At 38.2% G+C, this 20,923-nt stretch overlaps 1 protein-coding gene across 2 annotated transcripts in view; it reads right to left on the bottom strand.

Annotated features, from left to right (window-relative positions):
* The window catches only part of LOC150090509 (transmembrane protein 19-like), a 99,151-nt gene that overhangs the window by 37,510 nt on the left and 40,718 nt on the right, over positions 1 to 20,923 (bottom strand). For both annotated transcript variants that reach the window (XM_090378569.1, XM_090378562.1), the window contains exon 3: positions 6,726 to 6,857. In XM_090378569.1, the coding sequence (XP_090234695.1) occupies positions 6,726 to 6,857 (132 nt within the window). The remainder of the gene's footprint in view (positions 1 to 6,725; positions 6,858 to 20,923) is intronic.

Genomic DNA, 20,923 nt, shown 5'->3' on the forward strand with positions numbered 1-20,923 from the left:
TCTTTTACTCAAAATCTGTTGAATACAAGTGTGTTATGAATATCATAGTTGATTCAGCTTATGGTAATTTGGTAAATTAACAAATTCAATGAATGAATATTATAAAGATACTTGATTATATATAGTATTATAACTCTAAATTAGTACTATTATTATGAGCTTTACCTTGGAAGAAAATATGTTCTACTATATAATATTATTAACCAGAGAGAATGCAAGTGTACTGTATATATGTTTTCTTTAATAAACCTTGTTATGTGTTATTATAATTCTCGTTCTCGTTGCCATTATTCTAATACACCCCAAAGAAATAAATAGAAAAAAGAAGGTTATGTAGGGTTGAGTGACACCAAGTGATCTCTCAACTACAAAAATCACAACGCAATTCAAAGCTGCAGCAGCCAGGTGTCAAAAAAAAAAAAAAACCCCTTGGTTTCCAAGAGCTTGGATTTGTCCTAACCAGACGAAACACCCCAGAGAAGGGGGTGACAGATCCTGCTCAGATAGCTGACAAATTGAATGAGTATTCTGCATCTACATTCACACATGAGGAGTTATTAAGGGAGGAAAATGCCAGAAGGTTATCAAACTGTAACAGGGTGCTTAATGATTTTGTAATAACTGAGAGCAAAGTGGAGGAGAAATTGTTGAAGTTAAACATAAGGCACCTGGGATTGATGGGATCTATCAGGTCATATTAAAGGAGATGGCAAAGGAACTAAGCAAACCCTTAGCCATAATTATGAGAGCATCCTTGAACTCAGGGTAAGTCCCCACAGATCAGAGAGGTGCAAATGTATCCCCAATTCACAAAGAATGATCTAAGGGTGAAACTAGTAATTACAGACCAGTTAGTTTAACTTCTGTTCCGGGTAAAATAATGGAGTCACTGGTTAAAGATGCATTGCAAGATCATCTAGACAAGACTGCAGTTATAGTTCAGACATGGCATAGGTTTGTTAAGGAAATGTCTTGTCTGACAAATTTCATTGGATATTATGATGTAGTTACAAAGGAATTAGATGCAAAAAATAATTTTGAGATCATAATTATTTTTCTGAAATCCAATACTTGGATTTCAGGAAAGCTTTTGACACTGTTGTGCATGGAAGATTACTGTACAAATTGTAAAGGGTAAGTTGCTACAATGGATAAAAGAGTGGTTGAGTGGAACAAGACAGAGTGGTAATTAATGGACACTGCTCTTTGTGGACTAATGTTATTAGTGGAGTCCCACAAGGTTCGGTGTTGGGCCCACTCTTGTTTTGTATATTTATCATGATATTGATGAAGGTATATCAGGCTTAGTGTCGAATTTTACAGATGATATCAGGGTTGGCAGGGTTGTTAATGACAGTAATCGCAGTGTGCTACTGCAACAGGAACTAGAAAATTTGGGTAAACGGGCTGAGAAGTAGCAACTGAATTTTAACATTGACAAATGTAAAGTACTGCATATGGGTAGAAGTAACCCCAGAGGAACGTACCAACTGTGTGGTACTATGCTTAGGGTGGTAGAAAATGAAAAAGACCTAACATAACGAAACAGGCCTACGCGCTCTGGATTCATTGAGGAATTTATTGTAGCTTAAACACAGAGCGTACAGATAAAGCAGAAATATATGAGCTTTCGGCTATATGGTAGCCTTCATCAGAATTAAAATACATGAATGGCAGTTGGAATGAAGATGTGCACTGCCAGGTGCGTGAGACGCGAGGTTTAATTGTTTGTTGACGTCTGTGGCTGTGACGCATGATGACGTGGCCAGCGCTTGTCCAATGACAGAACTACTGACTCTGTGATCGGGTTGACTTGGCAACCACTGTTCCTGTTTAAGGATTTATCCGAAGACTTTATATTTAACGATTCCAACCAGGTACGCTTTAGGTAATGGTGGGATCTGTCTACCACCACGACATCGCGGTGTGGGTCGATGTCGTGGTGGGTTGTCCAGACATGTTCGGCGATAGCTGAGTGTTCTATATCCGCTAAACGGATCGCTCTTTTGTGCTCCGAGAGACGTTTCTCGAGTCGACGTCCAGTCTCTCCGAAGTAGCAGCTAGTGCAGTCACGGCAAGAGATGCGGTAGACTAAACCGCTCTGCAGAAGGGTGGGGACAGGTGTCTTCACGTTGGAAATGAAAGAACGCAGTTTCCTGCCTGGGAGCTGGATGCACTTTATTCCGTGCGTTCTCAGGATTCTACCGATCTGTTGTGACAGGTTGGGGTAGTATGGGATGAATGCCCTTGTGGATGGCTCGTCACTGTTGGTGTTGTAGCTGGTCGTCACGATGTCACGTGTCTGTAGATCACACCTGTCGAGGACGTCAATGGGGTAGCCACACTTCGTAAGGTCTACTTTGACCCTAGTGACCTCTTTGCGTCTTTCATCAGCGGAGCTGGAGTGTGTCCAGGCGCGAGTAAGCAAGGTTCGGGCCGTGGAGAGGAGGTGGCCTCGCGTGTGCTGACCGGAAGTTGGTAAACTGGCCAGCACACATGGGCTTACGATAAACTGTAGTCCTCAGGTATGTGCCTTCACGTCGGACAAGTGTGTCTAAGTATGGTAAAGAGTTGTTCGACTCCAGCTCAATCGTGAATTTTATGAAGGGCGATAGTGAGTTGAGGTATGATAGAAGTCGCTGACCTGAGTCTCTAGGGATGACCACGAACACATCGTCAACATAGCGACACCAAAAGGCGATGTGATCAGGTGCGTGTGCAAACGCACGTCCCTCTAACTCCTCCATCACGATGTTTGCTGTGACTGAGCTGACCGGGGAACCCATGGCCGTGCCATGTATCTGCTGGTAGACTGAGTCATTAAATATGATCGCACCCCCTGTTAAGCACAGTCTGAGGGCGGTGGAAATGTCATCGGGTGTGAGATCAGTTCTTTCGTTGAGGGTTCTATCATTGTCCAAGAGTTGTTTTGCACAAGAAATGGCAAGTTCCACAGGGATGGAGGTAAAGAGCGATATGACGTCGAATGATGCCATAACTTGATTCTGCGAGATGGATACAGTGCGAATCCTCTTTATGAATTCAACACTGTTGGAAACGGTGTGGGTGGTCTTGCCAACCAGAGGAGAAAGAAGTCTCGAGACAAATTTAGACAGCTCTTAAGTCGGTGACCCACAGCAGGATACAATTGGTCTCAGTGGTGTGTCTTCTTTGTGCACTTTCGGTAGGCCGTAAAACCGTGGGATCTGACATCCGGAAGCACGGAGGTGATTACGGGTTGACTGTGTGATCTTCCCTTGTTTCAGCCAACTGTTGACGAGGATATTCACCTCTGATTCCCATCGTTCTAAAACTCTGTTGGGGTTGATGGTCAGGGGTTTGTATACAGTAGTATCCCGTAAAAGTAGTAGCGCTTTCGTCATGTAATCAGTGTGATCCATTACAACCGTACGGCGGCCTTTGTCTGCCGGTAGAATGACGATGGACGAATCCTGTTTCAATGCCTTGAGGGCAGAGAACTGTGTACGGTTGAGGTTAGAAGAGACGGGGCGAGCACGGTGTAGAACTGCTGCAGTCTTCAAGCGGATTGTGTTGGCTACATCTTCTGGGAGGCGTGATAAGCTGGCTTCCACACCTAAGGCGATGTCGGTGATCGGCGGGTGCTTAGGAAGAACGGCAAACGTCATGCCAAGAGTCAATAAGTTTACTTGGTCCGCAGATAACTGTTTGCTGCTTAGGTTCAATACGAAGTCCGTGGAATTAGTGAGAGGGGTATTACATTGGCTGCGCAATTGACGGGATTCATTAATCAAATTACAAAACTTACGTTTCTGTCGGGTACAATAAAGATCTGATTCTCTGATGGCCTGGTGACAAAGTGTTGACCACATCGGTGTAAACGGGATCGGGAATCAGAGTCTTAAGGTCGGCTAGTAGGGTTGCCTTGCTCGTTGAAGCACGCTGTATGTCATGATGGAGGCAGCCGATCCATATACGTAGGGTTTTGAGGCCGAAGTTCCGACAGGCACGTCTCATGCGCTCATTAGAAAACGGTTGTTTGTAGCGAAACCCTTTCGGTATAATCTCGTTAGCTTTGCACCTATGCGCAAACCTCAGGTGTTGTCTACTACGGGCTATGAAGATAAAATCTTTCTGTAGTCTCACGACCATGTCGTATGCTGGTTGGCCAAGAATAGTACGAACATAACGAAACAGGCCTACGCGCTCTGGATTCATTGAGGAATTTATTGTAGCTTAAACACAGAGCGTACAGATAAAGCAGAAATATATGAGCTTTCGGCTATATGGTAGCCTTCATCAGAATTAAAATACATGAATGGCAGTTGGAATGAAGATGTGCACTGCCAGGTGCGTGAGACGCGAGGTTTAATTGTTTGTTGACGTCTGTGGCTGTGACGCATGATGACGTGGCCAGCGCTTGTCCAATGACAGAACTACTGACTCTGTGATCGGGTTGACTTGGCAACCACTGTTCCTGTTTAAGGATTTATCCGAAGACTTTATATTTAACGATTCCAACCAGGTACGCTTCAGGTAATGGTGGGATCTGTCTACCACCACGACATCGCGGTGTGGGTCGATGTCGTGGTGGGTTGTCCAGACATGTTCGGCGATAGCTGAGTGTTCTATATCCGCTAAACGGATCGCTCTTTTGTGCTCCGAGAGACGTTTCTCGAGTCGACGTCCAGTCTCTCCGAAGTAGCAGCTAGTGCAGTCACGGCAAGAGATGCGGTAGACTAAACCGCTCTGCAGAAGGGTGGGGACAGGTGTCTTCACGTTGGAAATGAAAGAACGCAGTTTCCTGCCTGGGAGCTGGATGCACTTTATTCCGTGCGTTCTCAGGATTCTACCGATCTGTTGTGACAGGTTGGGGTAGTATGGGATGAATGCCCTTGTGGATGGCTCGTCACTGTTGGTGTTGTAGCTGGTCGTCACGATGTCACGTGTCTGTAGATCACACCTGTCGAGGACGTCAATGGGGTAGCCACACCTCGTAAGGTCTACTTTGACCCTAGTGACCTCTTTGCGTCTTTCATCAGCGGAGCTGGAGTGTGTCCAGGCGCGAGTAAGCAAGGTTCGGGCCGTGGAGAGGAGGTGGCCTCGCGCGTGTGCTGACCGGAAGTTGGTAAACTGGCCAGCACACATGGGCTTACGATAAACTGTAGTCCTCAGGTATGTGCCTTCACGTCGGACAAGTGTGTCTAAGTATGGTAAAGAGTTGTTCGACTCCAGCTCAATCGTGAATTTTATGAAGGGCGATAGTGAGTTGAGGTATGATAGAAGTCGCTGACCTGAGTCTCTAGGGATGACCACGAACACATCGTCAACATAGCAACACCAAAAGGCGATGTGATCAGGTGCGTGTGCAAACGCACGTCCCTCTAACTCCTCCATCACGATGTTTGCTGTGACTGAGCTGACCGGGGAACCCATGGCCGTGCCATGTATCTGCTGGTAGACTGAGTCATTAAATATGATCGCACCCCCTGTTAAGCACAGTCTGAGGGCGGTGGAAATGTCATCGGGTGTGAGATCAGTTCTTTCGTTGAGGGTTCTATCATTGTCCAAGAGTTGTTTTGCACAAGAAATGGCAAGTTCCACAGGGATGGAGGTAAAGAGCGATATGACGTCGAATGATGCCATAACTTGATTCTGCGAGATGGATACAGTGCGAATCCTCTTTATGAATTCAACACTGTTGGAAACGGTGTGGGTGGTCTTGCCAACCAGAGGAGAAAGAAGTCTCGAGACAAATTTAGACAGCTCGTAAGTCGGTGACCCACAGCAGGATACAATTGGTCTCAGTGGTGTGTCTTCTTTGTGCACTTTCGGTAGGCCGTAAAACCGTGGGATCTGCTGTAAAAGATCTGCGTAAAAGACCTGGGATTGTTTGTGCACTCAGATATGAAGTTTTCTAAGCAATGCAGACAGGCTGCCACAGCAGATCATGGGGTATTGTCAATGGTATACAGGAATTTTACTAGAAGGGAAAAGGAGGTAATTATCCCTTTGTATAAGGCAATGGTCAGGTCATGCCTTAAGTATTGTGTACAGGTCTGAAGGCCTCATTTTGGGAAGGATATAGAGTTGCTTGGGCATGCACAGAGAAGGGCAACAAGATTGGTGAGTGGAACAAAGGGGTCCTCTTACCAAGAAAGGCTTAAGTTCTACAAATTGCAGTGGCTGGAGACTAGGCGCCTACTCTCCAACACCTAGTCACCAGCTGCAAGGTGATTTGACTGAGTTGTATGGGTTGAATGGGTTAAGCACGCCGAATTCTGATGGGATTCTTCCGCTTGCTCAAATTACGAACCTGAGGGAGCATAAATTCAAATTGAGGAAAAATTTGTAGAATAGATGTGCAGAAATTTGCCTTTAGCCAGTGGGTGGTTAATTGCTGGAACAAATTTCTATTTGTCGTGGAAGTTGGCTTAAATAAATTCAAGGAGAAATTGGACAAACTTTTAGAGGGAATGGTTGTGTAAAATTGTTTTTTTTTTTTTTTTTTTTGGCTGATGCTACATAAGCTTGCTCCCTTGTATCACATGCCTCTATTACTACTACTATTAACATGTGCATAGGCATAAAATAGCTAAAAAAAAGTGCTTAAGGGCCTTAACAACATTAATTAATACAAAATGGCATAAAATGCAACTGCACAATCCATTTGATCTCATACTAAATCAGACAAATCTAAATTAAAAGAAAGAAGGAAAGAGAAAATATTTAAAATTCTCACTTACCCCTATTCAACAAAAATTGTAGTTTTTCTTGTCTTCTGTACTGTGTTACTTTAAGAGTAGATGTCAAATATACTAAGAGACTTGTCATAAAGCAAAAATTACTGATAATCATAATAAATCCAACTGTCATACCTGAAAAATGTGGGAACAGTTTATTTTTGAATAAGCTAAAAACAAATCAATATTAATTTATTCATACCAAGCATTTTCATTCATTCTGTATTTCAAACTTTTAATATATGAGGCAATCTTGGATGAAAAGTTATAACATCACCATAGAGTTAAATGTAGGCTTCCTCACTAGTTTGTAGTACAAAAGTTAAAATAGAAATTTCATCCCATGGCTCTTTCAGTGATAACATTGGTATATATTATTTTTGCTGACTGACAACTGCAAGCACAGTTTTATTCTCTACCTCATATAATTATCAAAAACCACCATTTTTTTCCATGCACAATATTCACCATAGTATATCCAGCTGACAAAGAATATGTCACAAAATGAATTTTTAGAAATAAAGAAATGTTGTAGGTATATTACTTGCTAATTATAATTAATGTTATTATTTTAACATTAATTAAAAGGTGTTCCAATAACGTTCCTGGACTGGTACTCTTCAGTCATGTCCAACGAGTTGGAAAATAAATGGAAGTGGTATGTTCCAACATATTGGTAGACTGTCCAGTAGGCATAGAGAAACAACCAGTTTTATTAGTAGTATTAACTTTGTGTTGTGTCACGATTTTGCAAAAGAGCAACAAACGAATATCAAATTTTGCTTTAAACTGGGAAAATAGTTCTGTGACTCTATTGTCAGGGAAACAGGGAATATATTGTGCAAAAAGGATAGGTGGAACAGGACCAGGGTATGTCTGCCAGGGGCAAAGGTTGAGGATGTTGTAGGGCAGATATCATCCTTTAAGGGCACAAAGGGTGATATTGTTGTACATGTTGGCACTAATGATATTAAGAGTAAGAGACTGGCTGAATTACTTAACAAGTACAGGTCAATATTGAAAAAAAAAAAAAAAGCCAAGAGTTAGGGTTGAATTTGAAAGTGTGTAATTTGCCTGGATACGATAGAAGGGAGTGTCAATCAATGAGAGACTTGTCAATCAATACGGCCCTGGAGAGTTTGTGCAAAGCTCAAGGGGTAGAATTTTTCTCACCCTGGTCAGTGCTTGTTAACAGGAGAGACTGCTTCTAAAGGGAGGGGATACACTTAAATAGAAATGGTGCAAGAATATTTGCTGATGCTATCGAGGCAGTGTTAGGTGGATCACAAAACTGCTAGCTTTGGGGGATACAGGGACTAATAGATTAACAGTAGCCGCTGGCAGAATTGAAAGTGATTCTTGCACTGCTTCTATTGGAATGAGCAGCAGCCTGGAAAACAAGGTGCAAGGGATTTCAGAGACTGATGGAAGTCATTGCGGAACAAATAAATACATAGGCTGTGTTAGGATAGCTAAGAATAGGAACAGGTACACTTGCGTTAACACCAATGCTAGGAGTTTGGTAAATAAATTTGATGAATTTGAGGTATTGCTCAAAACATTAAAGCAAATATTGTTGGGATATCAGAGGCGTGGTGTCACACAGATATAAGGAATGCAGAAATGGAATTTGGGGAGTACAATGTGTACAGGAAGGAAGGAGAGGTTATGCTAATAGTTAAAAATCCAACATGGCTGGATAGTTTGTTATTTGGTTTTTAGGAGCATTAGCAACTAAGGCCATATTGCTCCGGAATATGCGGTGGTCATTCCCTGACCTTTCCGCATTCTCCGTATTTGGTGGTGACGGGCTCGAACCCCGGTCTAATCAAGAAGCGTGTGCTATGCACTGCTGCTCCTTCCCACCTGGCTACGGAGGCGCCGCGGCTGGACAGTGCAGTGTGGAGTCAGTTTGGTGCGACATAAGCAACTTGAGAGGATTGTGTTATAGGCCTAATGACTGTGATGAGTATAATACACAACTGTACAGAGAAATAGAGTGGGCCAATAAATTAAAGTCTCTTATAATGGGGGATTTTAATTTCCCAGATATTGACTGGAATATTTGTGGTTGGTCACTCACACACTAACAAGGCTTTTGTGGATTTATTGGATTGTTTTCTACAGCAGCATGTTCGAGAGGCAACTAGAGGGAATAATACTCTTTCTCTGATTATCAGTAGTGATTTTTCATGCATTAAGAATCTGCAGATAAAGGAACCATTAGGTAGCAGTGATCACAGTGTGCTGAAGTGAGATTTACTCAAAGTGTTAACTACCATCAGGGGTAAAGAAAGGATTTTTGCTTTCGTAAAGGCGACTATGTTGGTCTGAGACAGTATTTAAATTCTATACGGTGGGACCAACTAATAATGTTACCAACAGCAAATTCAACTCTTGAGTGACTCTATCAAAATAGTTAACCAGATTAGTTAAACATGATTTTCCCTTTACAAAACCATGCTGAGTATTCTTCAGAATTCCATTTCTATCTAAGTAATTCTGAATTTTCACTCTTAGAACCACCCTTATGTATTGGACATACGTTGGCACTTTTCCAATCCAATGGAATCACTCCTCGAGTCCAATGATGCTCTCATAATTAGCCTCAATGGTTCAATGTACTCACTTGTTTCCTCCCTTAAGATTATAGGGTAAATGCCAACAACCCAAGGAGTGTTACTGGCCTGTAGACTAAAAAGTTTTTTCATTAAATAAACGTGAAATTTCAACATCATTAATTACATTTTTTTCAACTTCACTCCCATAATTTCTCATTGACTTGAAGGGTTTTTATAATAAATACTTTATAATTATATAATATATCCATTGACATAAAGGGTAATAATATATACAGAGAGAGAGAGAGAGAGAGAAAAAATGCCAGAAAAGAGTAATAAATATTATACAGCTGTAATTAAACTGAACAGATAACTTTGCGAGAACATAAAGCTAGAGTGTTAAGTGTTCTATAAAATTACAATCTTAGTAACTAATTGATAATGAGAACTATATTTACATTCACTTCTGTTAATCATACAAAAAAGAAAAGAAATCATTTAATTTAAGAAAAAAAATCCAATGCACCTAAAATGAAATGAAATGTACTGCATATATTAAATAATTTGTTGCTCTATTAGTATCAGAAGAATCTGGTCAACATGATGGCTCATATATTATTTTGAGAAAAGAACATTTTCTATTTTTTTTTTTTTTTTTTTTGGTTCCGAATTTGATTTACATAATTCCTCAGCAATTAGGCACAAAATTGTTCTGTTTTTTTTTGTTTTTTTTTAATTCATTCTGCAACTTTGTAACTTGCTAACTGTGCCACATCACTATCACAGATAGTAAACTTTTGTAAAGCTGTCAGCCTCAACCACCCATAGAGGTAACTTATTCTAGTAACCTGTTCTGTAGTCTGAGCCTGTTAGCCCTAATTTTGATTATTCCAGTAATTAATAACTTGTTTTCTTTTAGCCAGTGAGTCATTAATTACTGAAATAAGTTACCTCCACAGGAAAAGGCCGATAGCATGGTGGAATTGAAATATGAGCTAGATAGACATCCATGTGAGAAGATGTCAAATAGGTAGTTTATTTATTTATTATTATTTTTTTTTATTAATTATTTATTTTGGCTGGTGCAGCAAAAGCCTAAGATTTCTTTGCATTATATGGCTAATACTAAGATATTTTAGGCTATTTCTTTCATAACCATAAAAAAAGGATTTAAAATATTCAGCATTTTTTAAATACCAAATAACTGTATTTAATTTGAAACTGGCTTAATTTACTGTGCACCACATAACAGCTGGTTAAAAAGTATTGAGAATCCATGGAAACCAAGATAGCGTGCATACAGGAAGATTAATATACATACAAGTGCATGTATATGCACTTATTTCACCATTCCTGCTGGAAGTAACTCTCAAACTCAATTTTCAGAATTTCTGCAGTGCCATCATATTACAGCTTTATTTTATTTTATTATTTTTTTTATTTGTAAAATAAAAAGAGAAGTCTACCTCAATATGATACGTAGTACACTTCTGTATGATACTCTCCAGAAATTAAAACGAATATAACATTACAATAAAAATTAAATTAAAAAATCTAAAATATTACATTACAGTAAAAAATTAATTGAAAACAATTAAAAAAACGGCAAAGAAAGCCCGCACAAGAACCACGGGAAACTTTTAGTGGTCAAACGCAGTCTGGAGGGTGTACCCATAAGTAAATTTCAGCCCACTCATGAACTCTGATAATATGCTTTTAATAATAAGAAAAACTAATGAATACATTGTTATCAACTTCTATTGCCACTACCGATAACACGCATCATCTGTTTACCGAGAACACCGAGAGAAGCTGTGGTACCAGGAAACGCTTTTGACTTGTAAAAGTTTTCCAAAATTTCCCTGTGGTTCTCGTGTTGCCTTTCTTTACCTTAGCCAAAAAAACAATAGAACACAACTGAACAATTAAAAATTAAGAAAAAAATTAATTAAAAGAATTTAACAAAAATATTGCAAAACGATTTTTCTTCATGAAGCTGACAACACTGACCATATGTCATGATCACAGGAATGAAATTTCAATTGTATTCTATTTTTTTTTTTTTTTATTGTTTTCAATTGTATTCTATTTTTTTTTTTTTTATTGTTTTCAATTGTATTCTATTTTTTTTTTTATTGTTTTCAATTAATTTTTTACTGTAATGTAATATTTTAGATTTTTTAATTTAAAAATTTTTACTGTAATGTTATATTCATTTCAATTTCTGGAGAGTATCATACAGAAGTGTTCTACGTAAATTCTAAACTTCTCTTATTCTCTTAGAAATATTGAGATCAATGTAGAACAGACTGAGCATCACAGCTCTGGTTCATACTATCAATTTTTTTTTTTTTTACAGAAAAAGTCACATGAAGCCATTTCTGATTAATATGGAGGCATCTCGCTTAAAGAACACTATTTTCATCCAAAGCCTTCTACACATGTTAGAAAGAGTGGGTAGGTGGATTATGTAGATGAAACTTTAATTCCCAAATTCTCAGTTAAATTGAGCTGACACAAGCCCAATAAAAATATTTACTACTTCAGCCATTTCACAAATACCCAATCTTCTGTCTTCATGTCACAGGGAAGATAAATTCCCTCCATTAACAGCAGCAGGCTTGGGCTTATGGCTTAACATGTTAACTGCATCATGACAAATGACAGTGGCTGCCTAATGCAGCCATAGTGAAAAGAAAGCTCAAAAATGCCTCTGCCCTCCCAAATCCAAATTTTCCAGTCCTGTAGTTTTCAATCCCATTCAATAAGGTCACTGAAAAGCATGCTTGTTGTTAGTGTTATTTTTGGTTTTTAGGAGCATTAGCAACTAAGGCCATATTGCTCCAGGGATATGCGATGGTCATTCCCTGACCTTTCCTCATCCTCCGTATTTGGTGGTCACGGGCTCGAAGAAAAGCATGCAATAAAAGTGTTAACAAGTAACAAATTCACTTTTTTGGTGATGTTATTTAATTAAAAATGATATTAGTAATTTTGGTCGACTCATTTCTAAGGCAAGCAATAATCCCAAGGCTACCAACTGAGGGAACATCACTTCCTCACAACATCAAGGCACTAATGATATTAAGAGTAGGAGATCCGAGAACTAACTTAATAAGTACAGGGAAAAGTTGGGAAAAAGTTGCAAGTTAGGATTGAATTTGAAAGTGTCTGCAATTCTGCCCAGACAGTAAAAGAGGGAGTACACGTTGAGAGCTTTGTTAAGCAATTGAGGGAATGCACAAGGCTCATTAGGCAGAATTTTTCTCAGCTTGGTGTGTGCTTGGTAACAGACTATTTTCACAGGATGAGATGCACTAAAATAGAAGGGGTGCAAGAATATTTGCTGATGCCATCAAGGTAGGGATAGGTGGATCAGAAAATTGCTAGCTTGGGAGAGATACACAGACAAATAGATCAACTAGAACTGCAGCCTGGAAAGCAAGGTGTCAGGAATTTCAAGCCCTACTGTGGGTCATCATGGAACCAGTGAATACGTGGGCTGTGTAAGGGTAACTAAGAGTAAGAACGTGTGCATGTACACTAATGCTAGAAGCATTGTAAATAAATTTGATGTACTTGAAGTACTGATTAAGTCATCAAATGCACATTGTAGGGATAGCAGAGACAATGTCAATCAGACATAAGTAATGCTGAATTTAAATATGGAGGAAGGACAGGACAGGAGGAGTGGAGAGGTTATGCTCTTAGTTAAGAAGAATATCAAATCTAAGGCAAAATATCCAGTCAACATAGGTGACCAGTGGAATGTTGAACCAGTCTGGCATGATACTGCACTGGGAAAACAAAATCGAGAGGAGTGTGTTATAGGACAAATGTCTGTAATGAGTATACCAAAAGCTATATAGAGAAAGAGTTTGTGGGTTCGTCACTCACACACTAACAAGACTTTTGTAGATTTCTTGGATGACTTTTCTATAGCAAAATGTTTGAGAGGCAAAAGAGGAAGCAATACTCTTGATTTGGTTATCAGCAGTGATTCTACATGTGGGTCAGAATCTACAGGTAAAAGACCCACTGGATGACAGTGGTCATGGTGTACTAATGTGGAATTTAATTAAAGACATAACTATTGTCTTTAATTAAATAAAGACATTTATTTAAATAAAGACTTAACTGTTGTCAAGGGTACAGAGAAATGCTTCATAAAGGTGACTGCAGAGGTCTCAGACAGTTTAAATTCTATGCAGTGGGACCAACTGATTATGTTCCCAACAGCAAATTCTAAATGGAAAGCATTCAGGAAAGTAATCAAAGAAACAACCAACAAAGAAATGCTGTTCAAGGCTTAGACCTAAATGGATGTCAGATAAACTGACATCCATCTATTGAGACACATGGCAGAGAAGAAAAGTGCATGGGATGCATATAAATTATCAACAGAAGCCTATGGTAGATATAAACTAGTCTGTCATCAAGTCAAAAAGGAGATCAGGCAAGTGAATGCAGATTATAAGAAATCTTTTGAAAAGCATGCAAAGAAAAGCAGTAAAGACATGAGAAATTCCTTATGGGAGATATCAGAAGTTTATCAAACTCCAATGGGAAGCTGAACGACTGTGATAACTGAAAGGAAAGTGGAAGAGAAACTGTTGAAGCTGAACATAAAAAAGGAACCTGAGGTGGATGGGATCTGTCCAATCATATTAAAGAAAACAGCAAAGGAGATGAGCAAACCATTAGCCATAATTATGAGAGCATCCTTGGATTCAGGGGAGATCCCTACGGACTGGAGATGTGCAAATGTATTCACATAAAGGAGGATCAAAAGGGGACATGAGCAATTATTTTCTATATAGAGAAAATAATGAAGTCACTGGTTAAAGAAGAAATTCAGGACCATATAGACAGGAATGCAATTATACTGCAGTCACAGCATGGATTTGCTAAGGGACAGCCTTGTCTAAGCAATCTGATAGGTTACTATGATGCATTAACCCAGGAACTGGATGCAAAAAATATTTTTGATGTCATATTCATGAATTTCAGGAATGCTTTTGATACTGTTGCACATAAAATAATGCTGTATAAAGTGGAGCAATGTGGCATTAAGGGCAAGTTGCTGCTATGGAAATAACGGATGGTTAAGTGGAAGAAGACAAAGTGGTTATCAATGGGCACTGCTCTTTGTGGACTAATGTTATCAGTGGAGTTCCTCAGGGTTCAGTGCTGGGCCCATTGTTGTTTTCAATATTTATTAATGATACTGAAAGTATATCAGGCTTAATGTCAAATTTTGCAGATGATACAAAGGTTAGCAGGGAGGTTAACAACAGTAATGATGCCATGCTACTGCAACAAGATTTAGAAAAATTAGTTCAACGGGCTGAGTTATGGCAGTTGAAGTTTAACATTGACAAATGCAAGGTACTGCATATGGGTATCAGTAATCTCAGGGTAACTTATCAACTGTGTGGAACTACACTCAGGGTAGTAGAAAATTACAAAGACCTGGGGGTAATTGTACAGTCAGATATTTTTTCTGAGCAGTGCAGACATGTTGTCAGAACAGCTCAGTTCTGTCTGTCAATTATATATAGATACTTTTCTAGTAGAGATAAGGGGGATGATTATCCCTTTGTACAAAGCCATGGTTAGGCCACAGCCAGACCTGTTTTATTACATAAAACAGGTCTGGAGCCCTCACTTTACAAAGGATGTAGATCTGCTGGAACAGGTGCAGAGAAGGGAAATCAGATTGGTGAAAGAAACAAAAAAGTGTGCACTTACCCCTAGAAAGGCTTCAGTTCTGAAAATTGCAGCATCTGGAGACTAGGCACCTGCCAGGTGATGTGATTGAGGTGTTTAAGGACTTGAATGAATTGAGAAAGATGAATATGAATGCATTCTTCCTCTTGCTGAGAAACAAGGGGGCATAAATTTAAGTTGAGGAAGGATGATTGTAGGATAGATGTGTGGAAGTTTGCCTTCTGCCAGCAAGCAGTTGATTGTTGGAATAGGCTTCCATCTGTTGTTATGGAAGTGGGTGGTCTAAATTCAAGCAAGAACTAGACAAATTCTAAGAGTGTATGGATGCAATAAAAGCATGTGTATGTGTGGGTTTTTTTTTTTTTTTTTTTTTGGGCTGATGCTATATAAGCTTGATTTCTTGCATCATTTGCCATTATTACTACTAAATCCAAAAATTTGTCAGTCCTGTAGTTTTTCAATCCCAGTCAAAAAGGTCAGTGCAAAGCATGCAACAAAAGTGTTAAAAAAAAACAACAAATTCACCTCCTTTGTAGTATTATTTAATTAAAAATTATATTAATAATGTTAGGTTGACTCATGGGCAACAATGTCATTTATAAAGCAAGTGATAATCCCAAGCCTACTCAAGGCAGAAATATTGTGAAGCATCCTCTCCCACAAAACTATCTCAACATTTGGAATTAAATGTAATCCCATTATGTTACCGAACAAATCTTTTCTCATTTTGCACTTCAGTTATGCATTTTCTCCCCCAATGGTATTCTCCACCTTGTCGCGGTAGGGGGCTTGCGTGTCCCGATGACCCAGAGAGTTAAGTCGGCAGTAGCTTAGCTACTGGTAGGGCCTCCCAAGCAGGACAGGTCAAAGGGTAGGGGCCAGACTAAGAGAGATACCCTGGTCCTCCAGGTTGGGAGTTGCTGCAATGGGCTAGCTCCTCATTCAGTGTTAAAAATACACAAATGCTAAACCACCTACAAGTGAAAATGAAAACGGACTGCACTTTCGGAAACGACTTGGCAAACGAAAAAGGTCAATGATTTTGGGATGCTGGAATATTCAAGGTCTTTCAACTAAAAGAAACTCTTCCTGGTGAACTGCAAAAATTCAATTTAGACATCGTTGTGTTATCGGAGACAAAGAAAAACAGATATGGAGAGGAAATAATGGGAGAATACTACCATTTTTGGAATGGAGTCAATAAGAATGAAAGAGCAAGAGCTTCTATTGCTGATAAAAAGAAGAGACATCAAAAACTGGCAATTTATTAATGAAAGAATGATCTCATTGAATTTGATAATGTATGGGAGAGAAATATGTATTTTGGGAATATATGCCCGGACTAATGACACTGCTGATACCTTGAAGGATGAATTTTGGGAGGATCTGAGAGAACTAATAGAAAAAAAATTTCTAAGAACAAAGAGATATTTTTAATGAGAGATTTCAACACGAGTAGGAACTGAACAAAATAGCAAAATTATTGGAAGATTCGGAGAGAAAGATATGAACGACAATGAACATAGACTATTCAATCTTTGTGAGCAGTTCGACTTGAGAATAAACAACACATTTTTCCAACACAAGGATATTCATAAATATACTTGGTCGTAGGAGACAAGACAAATTAGATCAGTTATAGATTACATTATTTCAAAACATTCAGGGACATACGCGTTGAAAGATGTCAGAGTTTATAAAGGAGCCAAATGTGGATCGGATCATTTTCTTGTTAAAACAATACTGAGGTGGAACTGGATTAAGAAAATAAGAGTGGACACCCAACAATGCAGGGAAGGAGAAATGCTACGTAGATCAATTTAACGTTGAACTACTTCAGGATGACAGCATTAACAACTTCACCCGGAGACTGGATGCTGCAATTAACATAGAGATAAAAGGTAATACTGAAGAAATCTACAAATATTTAAAAAATAGCTCATGAAACCCTGGGCAAAAAGAAGAGCCAAGGACCAAAAAAGACCTGGATTACAGAGAAAGTAAGATTTGCTGTAGAGGAAAAGAAACTTACATATCAGAAATGGCTGGGTGAAAGGAATGATGAATATAGGAACATTTATGTTGAAAAGAAGAAAATAGCCAATCGGTTGGTAGTAGAAGCGAAAAATAAAGAATGGGAACGGAAATGTGTGACTTAATAGCAAATTGGGCTTTAAGCGATCAGCAGAATCGTGAAAGGTCCTTAAAGATCTGAGAAAACAGAATAAACACAATGCTGGTTTGCAATTAATACTTTTGAAAGACTGGATGAAGTACTATGAAGGACTTTTAAAAGAAGACCGGGAAGAGTTCAAGACAGTGGAGGATTTCGGTGTGGAAGACTCGGGCTTAAAGTTTGTTAGGGAAGTGGAACTCTTATTAAAGGAAAGAATGGCAAATCACCTGTACCTGGAGGAGTTATATGGAACTTCTGAAACCGAAGAGAAACTGGAAGAAATGACAACAGGATATATTACATCAATTTATAAGAAGGGCGATCGGAAAAGTTGTTCAAATTAAAGAGGAATATGCATCCTGAACCTGCTGTTAAAGATTCTTGGAAAATGGATCAGGAACCATTTAGAAGCCCGAATCGAGGTTTCAGCAGAACTAAGTGGTTTTTCAGCCAGAAGGTCATGTATAGACCATATCTCAACAGTACGACAGATCGTTGAAAAATGCCAATCAAAAGGAAAAGAAATCTTTGATTTTCATTGATCTTGAAAAGGCATACAACAGTGTTCCAAGAAAACTCTTATGGGAAGCACTGAAAGAGGCAAATATTGGGACAATTGATTAACATTATTAAGACAATTTACAGTAATAATAATTGCAGAATTAAAGTGGGATCAGCTTTGTCACCTGAATTTAACACTTCAAAAGGCTTATTACAAGGCTGTTGCACATCACCAGCACTTCAAAATTTATATCGACATCTGCCTAAGGTCCTGGTCAAAAAAATGCATTAAAATGGGATTGCACAAAGAGCTGAAACAATGAAATGAGCTTTAAATGAGCGATCAAGTGGGTGATAGTACAAGACTTAGAAGATGCAGATTATGCAAGTCATCAACTGTTTGAGGAATATAAACGATGGAGGTCTAAAAATCAATTTTAGCAAGACTGAAATGTTGTCTTCAGGATTAGGACACATTCTAAATATCGAAGGTTTTAAAATAAAACAAGTCGATAAATTTGAATATTTTGGATCAATCTTACAAAGTGATGGATCATCTCAAACAGAGATCAATAAGTCTTCTATTGTATTGAGCGGAAACCTTGACATTGAATAGGCGAGGGGAAAACAAATTGCTCTCCACAGAAATGGATTTTTGGAGACTCTCAGCAAGAACTTCTAGAAGAGACAGAAAATGGAATGAAGACATAAGAGAGAAATTAGAAGTGAAAAAGTATATTATTGAAACTATCAAAGAAAAGCTTTTAACATGCTATGGACATGTAAAACGGATGCAAGAAACCAGATATCCAAAGGCTATCCTGGAAGAAGAAGAGGAAGACCTAGGAGGACATGGATGGATGGATGGATGGAGTATGGCAGTGCATGACAGCCTGAAGTTTAACAGACCAAGGCAACTTGAACCGCACTTTATGGCGGGAAAAAATTGCTACCAAAAATTAACTTGTAGGCTGAGAAAACCCATTGTAAATGGAAACACTCCTCTTGAAGAGGTTATGCATTTTGGCTACTCATTCTTCCTTTCTCCTGATTGGTGTCCAGAATACTCCTTGCTTTCAACAGATATTCACCATTTATCAAAATGACAGTATCACTCAAAAAAATTGTACACAACTCAATGCTGTATCTCCAAATGCTAGCTGCATCAACTGAAAGTTTCAGCATTCCCAATTTTCATGCAAAATTTGATGCAGGAAAATTGTTCTGTACTCTCAGCAATGGTTAAATATGGGAATTCACAAATATTTAAAAATGATATGCACAAATGGCTAAAACAATGAAATGAGCTTTAAACGTGCCTAAATATGTAGCAGGACAGGTGATATTCACCGAAGAAGTATCCTTGATACAGTGAAATTTGTCAGAGATATATTCAATCTTAATAATTTAGGATAAATTTTCAGAGTATTATATATTTTTCTTCACAAACAAATTCAGGAATAGGATAGTATTCATTATCAATCCAACTAAAACCAAAATCTACATAATCTTGACAATTTAAATCTCATTAAGTTCCTCTTATTTCAAAGAAACTATGACAAAAAAAAAAAAGTTATATCTATATCAAATTTATAAAATTGCTGATGCTATTTTGACCTTTAAAATTTAGCCTTTTCAGGTGGTTCTAGAGATCCCTACTATCTGTTTTGTTACCAGCAAGTCCCAAAACAGGCTGTCAGAGCTGCCTCAGTAAATAAATCAGAGTAATTTGGTGATCCCATTTGTTCAGAAATAGTACAATACTAAGATGATAGCTCAAGGGAAGGGAACTTGATTCTGTAGTGAACATTAAATTCACTGCATTTACTAGTAAGTTTAAATCCTGCTGGCCATGTAAAGAAAAAGTCCTATTTTTCATAATTTTGAAGTTATATCTCTTAAGTTCATTGATCTACATGGGTATCAAAACAAAAACATGTAAATTAAGTTGGTTACCCCCCATTAAAAATTGTTTTAAACTTTGATTGAAACAAAATTGAATCATGTATTTTAAAGTACAAGGCCAGATGATCATATGAATATGCTTTTCAATTTAATTTTTGGTTTAATTTTAACAAATAAAATTACAAAAATTGTTCAGAAATAGTACAATACTAAGATGATAGCTCAAGGGAAGGGAACTTGATTCTGTAGTGAACATTAAATTCACTGCATTTACTAGTAAGTTTAAATCCTGCTGGCCATGTAAAGAAAAAGTCCTATTTTTCATAATTTTGAAGTTATATCTCTTAAGTTCATTGATCTACATGGGTATCAAAACAAAAACATGTAAATTAAGTTGGTTACCCCCCATTAAAAATTGTTTTAAACTTTGATTGAAACAAAATTGAATCATGTATTTTAAAGTACAAGGCCAGATGATCATATGAATATGCTTTTCAATTTAATTTTTGGTTTAATTTTAACAAATAAAATTACAAAATACACTTTATCATTCTATATAATCACAATTTGCTTTGGCACTGTTTAACTTAGATTATTCAGACTACTGCAAGTCTCATGATATTTATGGGAATTAGGCTTACTTGAATGTAGCTTGTTTTTATGGCTTCCACTTTCAGAATTAGAACTTAACTCAACATCTTGTAACTGTGATGTATCTTGCTGATTACAAACCATTAAAAACCTTCTCTTCAAGATTTTTAATCAAAAAGATATTCCATTATTTAGAAAATTGTTAACATATGATATAAGAAGCAAAACTTGCTTAATTAATCTGTTATATGCTTACTGATAGGAACTACATATCAATCAATCACTTGGATGGCTGACAATCTCTGTGATAAAAGCAATGGATGTCAATCAGTCAGGGTAATGTTAATTTCATTTGTATAAATATCAGAATGCATTCTGCTAGCTAATATGCTAATTGCAGATTGTAAATAAAACCTTCCACTTACCCACTTTAATATTTAAGTCAATTTCCATAATTGGTTAGTCATGAAGGTAAGAAATGTTCCTTTCCATGTCTGCATGCAAATTTGCCTAACCTTAATGAAACTTTTGCATCTGGTTATGGCGCCTCCGTAGCCAGGTGGGAAGGAGCAGCATTGCGTAGCACAAGCTTCTTGATTAGACAGGAGTTCGAGCCCGTCACCACCAAATACGGAGGATGCGGAAAGGTCATTCAGGGAATGACCACCGCATATCCCGGAGCAATATGGCCTTAGTTGCTAATGCTCCTAAAAACCAAATAACAAACAAGCATCTGG

This window comes from Mastigoproctus giganteus, chromosome 1, assembly GCF_048544385.1.
Source record: "Mastigoproctus giganteus isolate SK-2022 chromosome 1, ASM4854438v1, whole genome shotgun sequence".
NCBI classification, from domain to species: Eukaryota; Metazoa; Arthropoda; class Arachnida; order Uropygi; family Thelyphonidae; genus Mastigoproctus; species Mastigoproctus giganteus.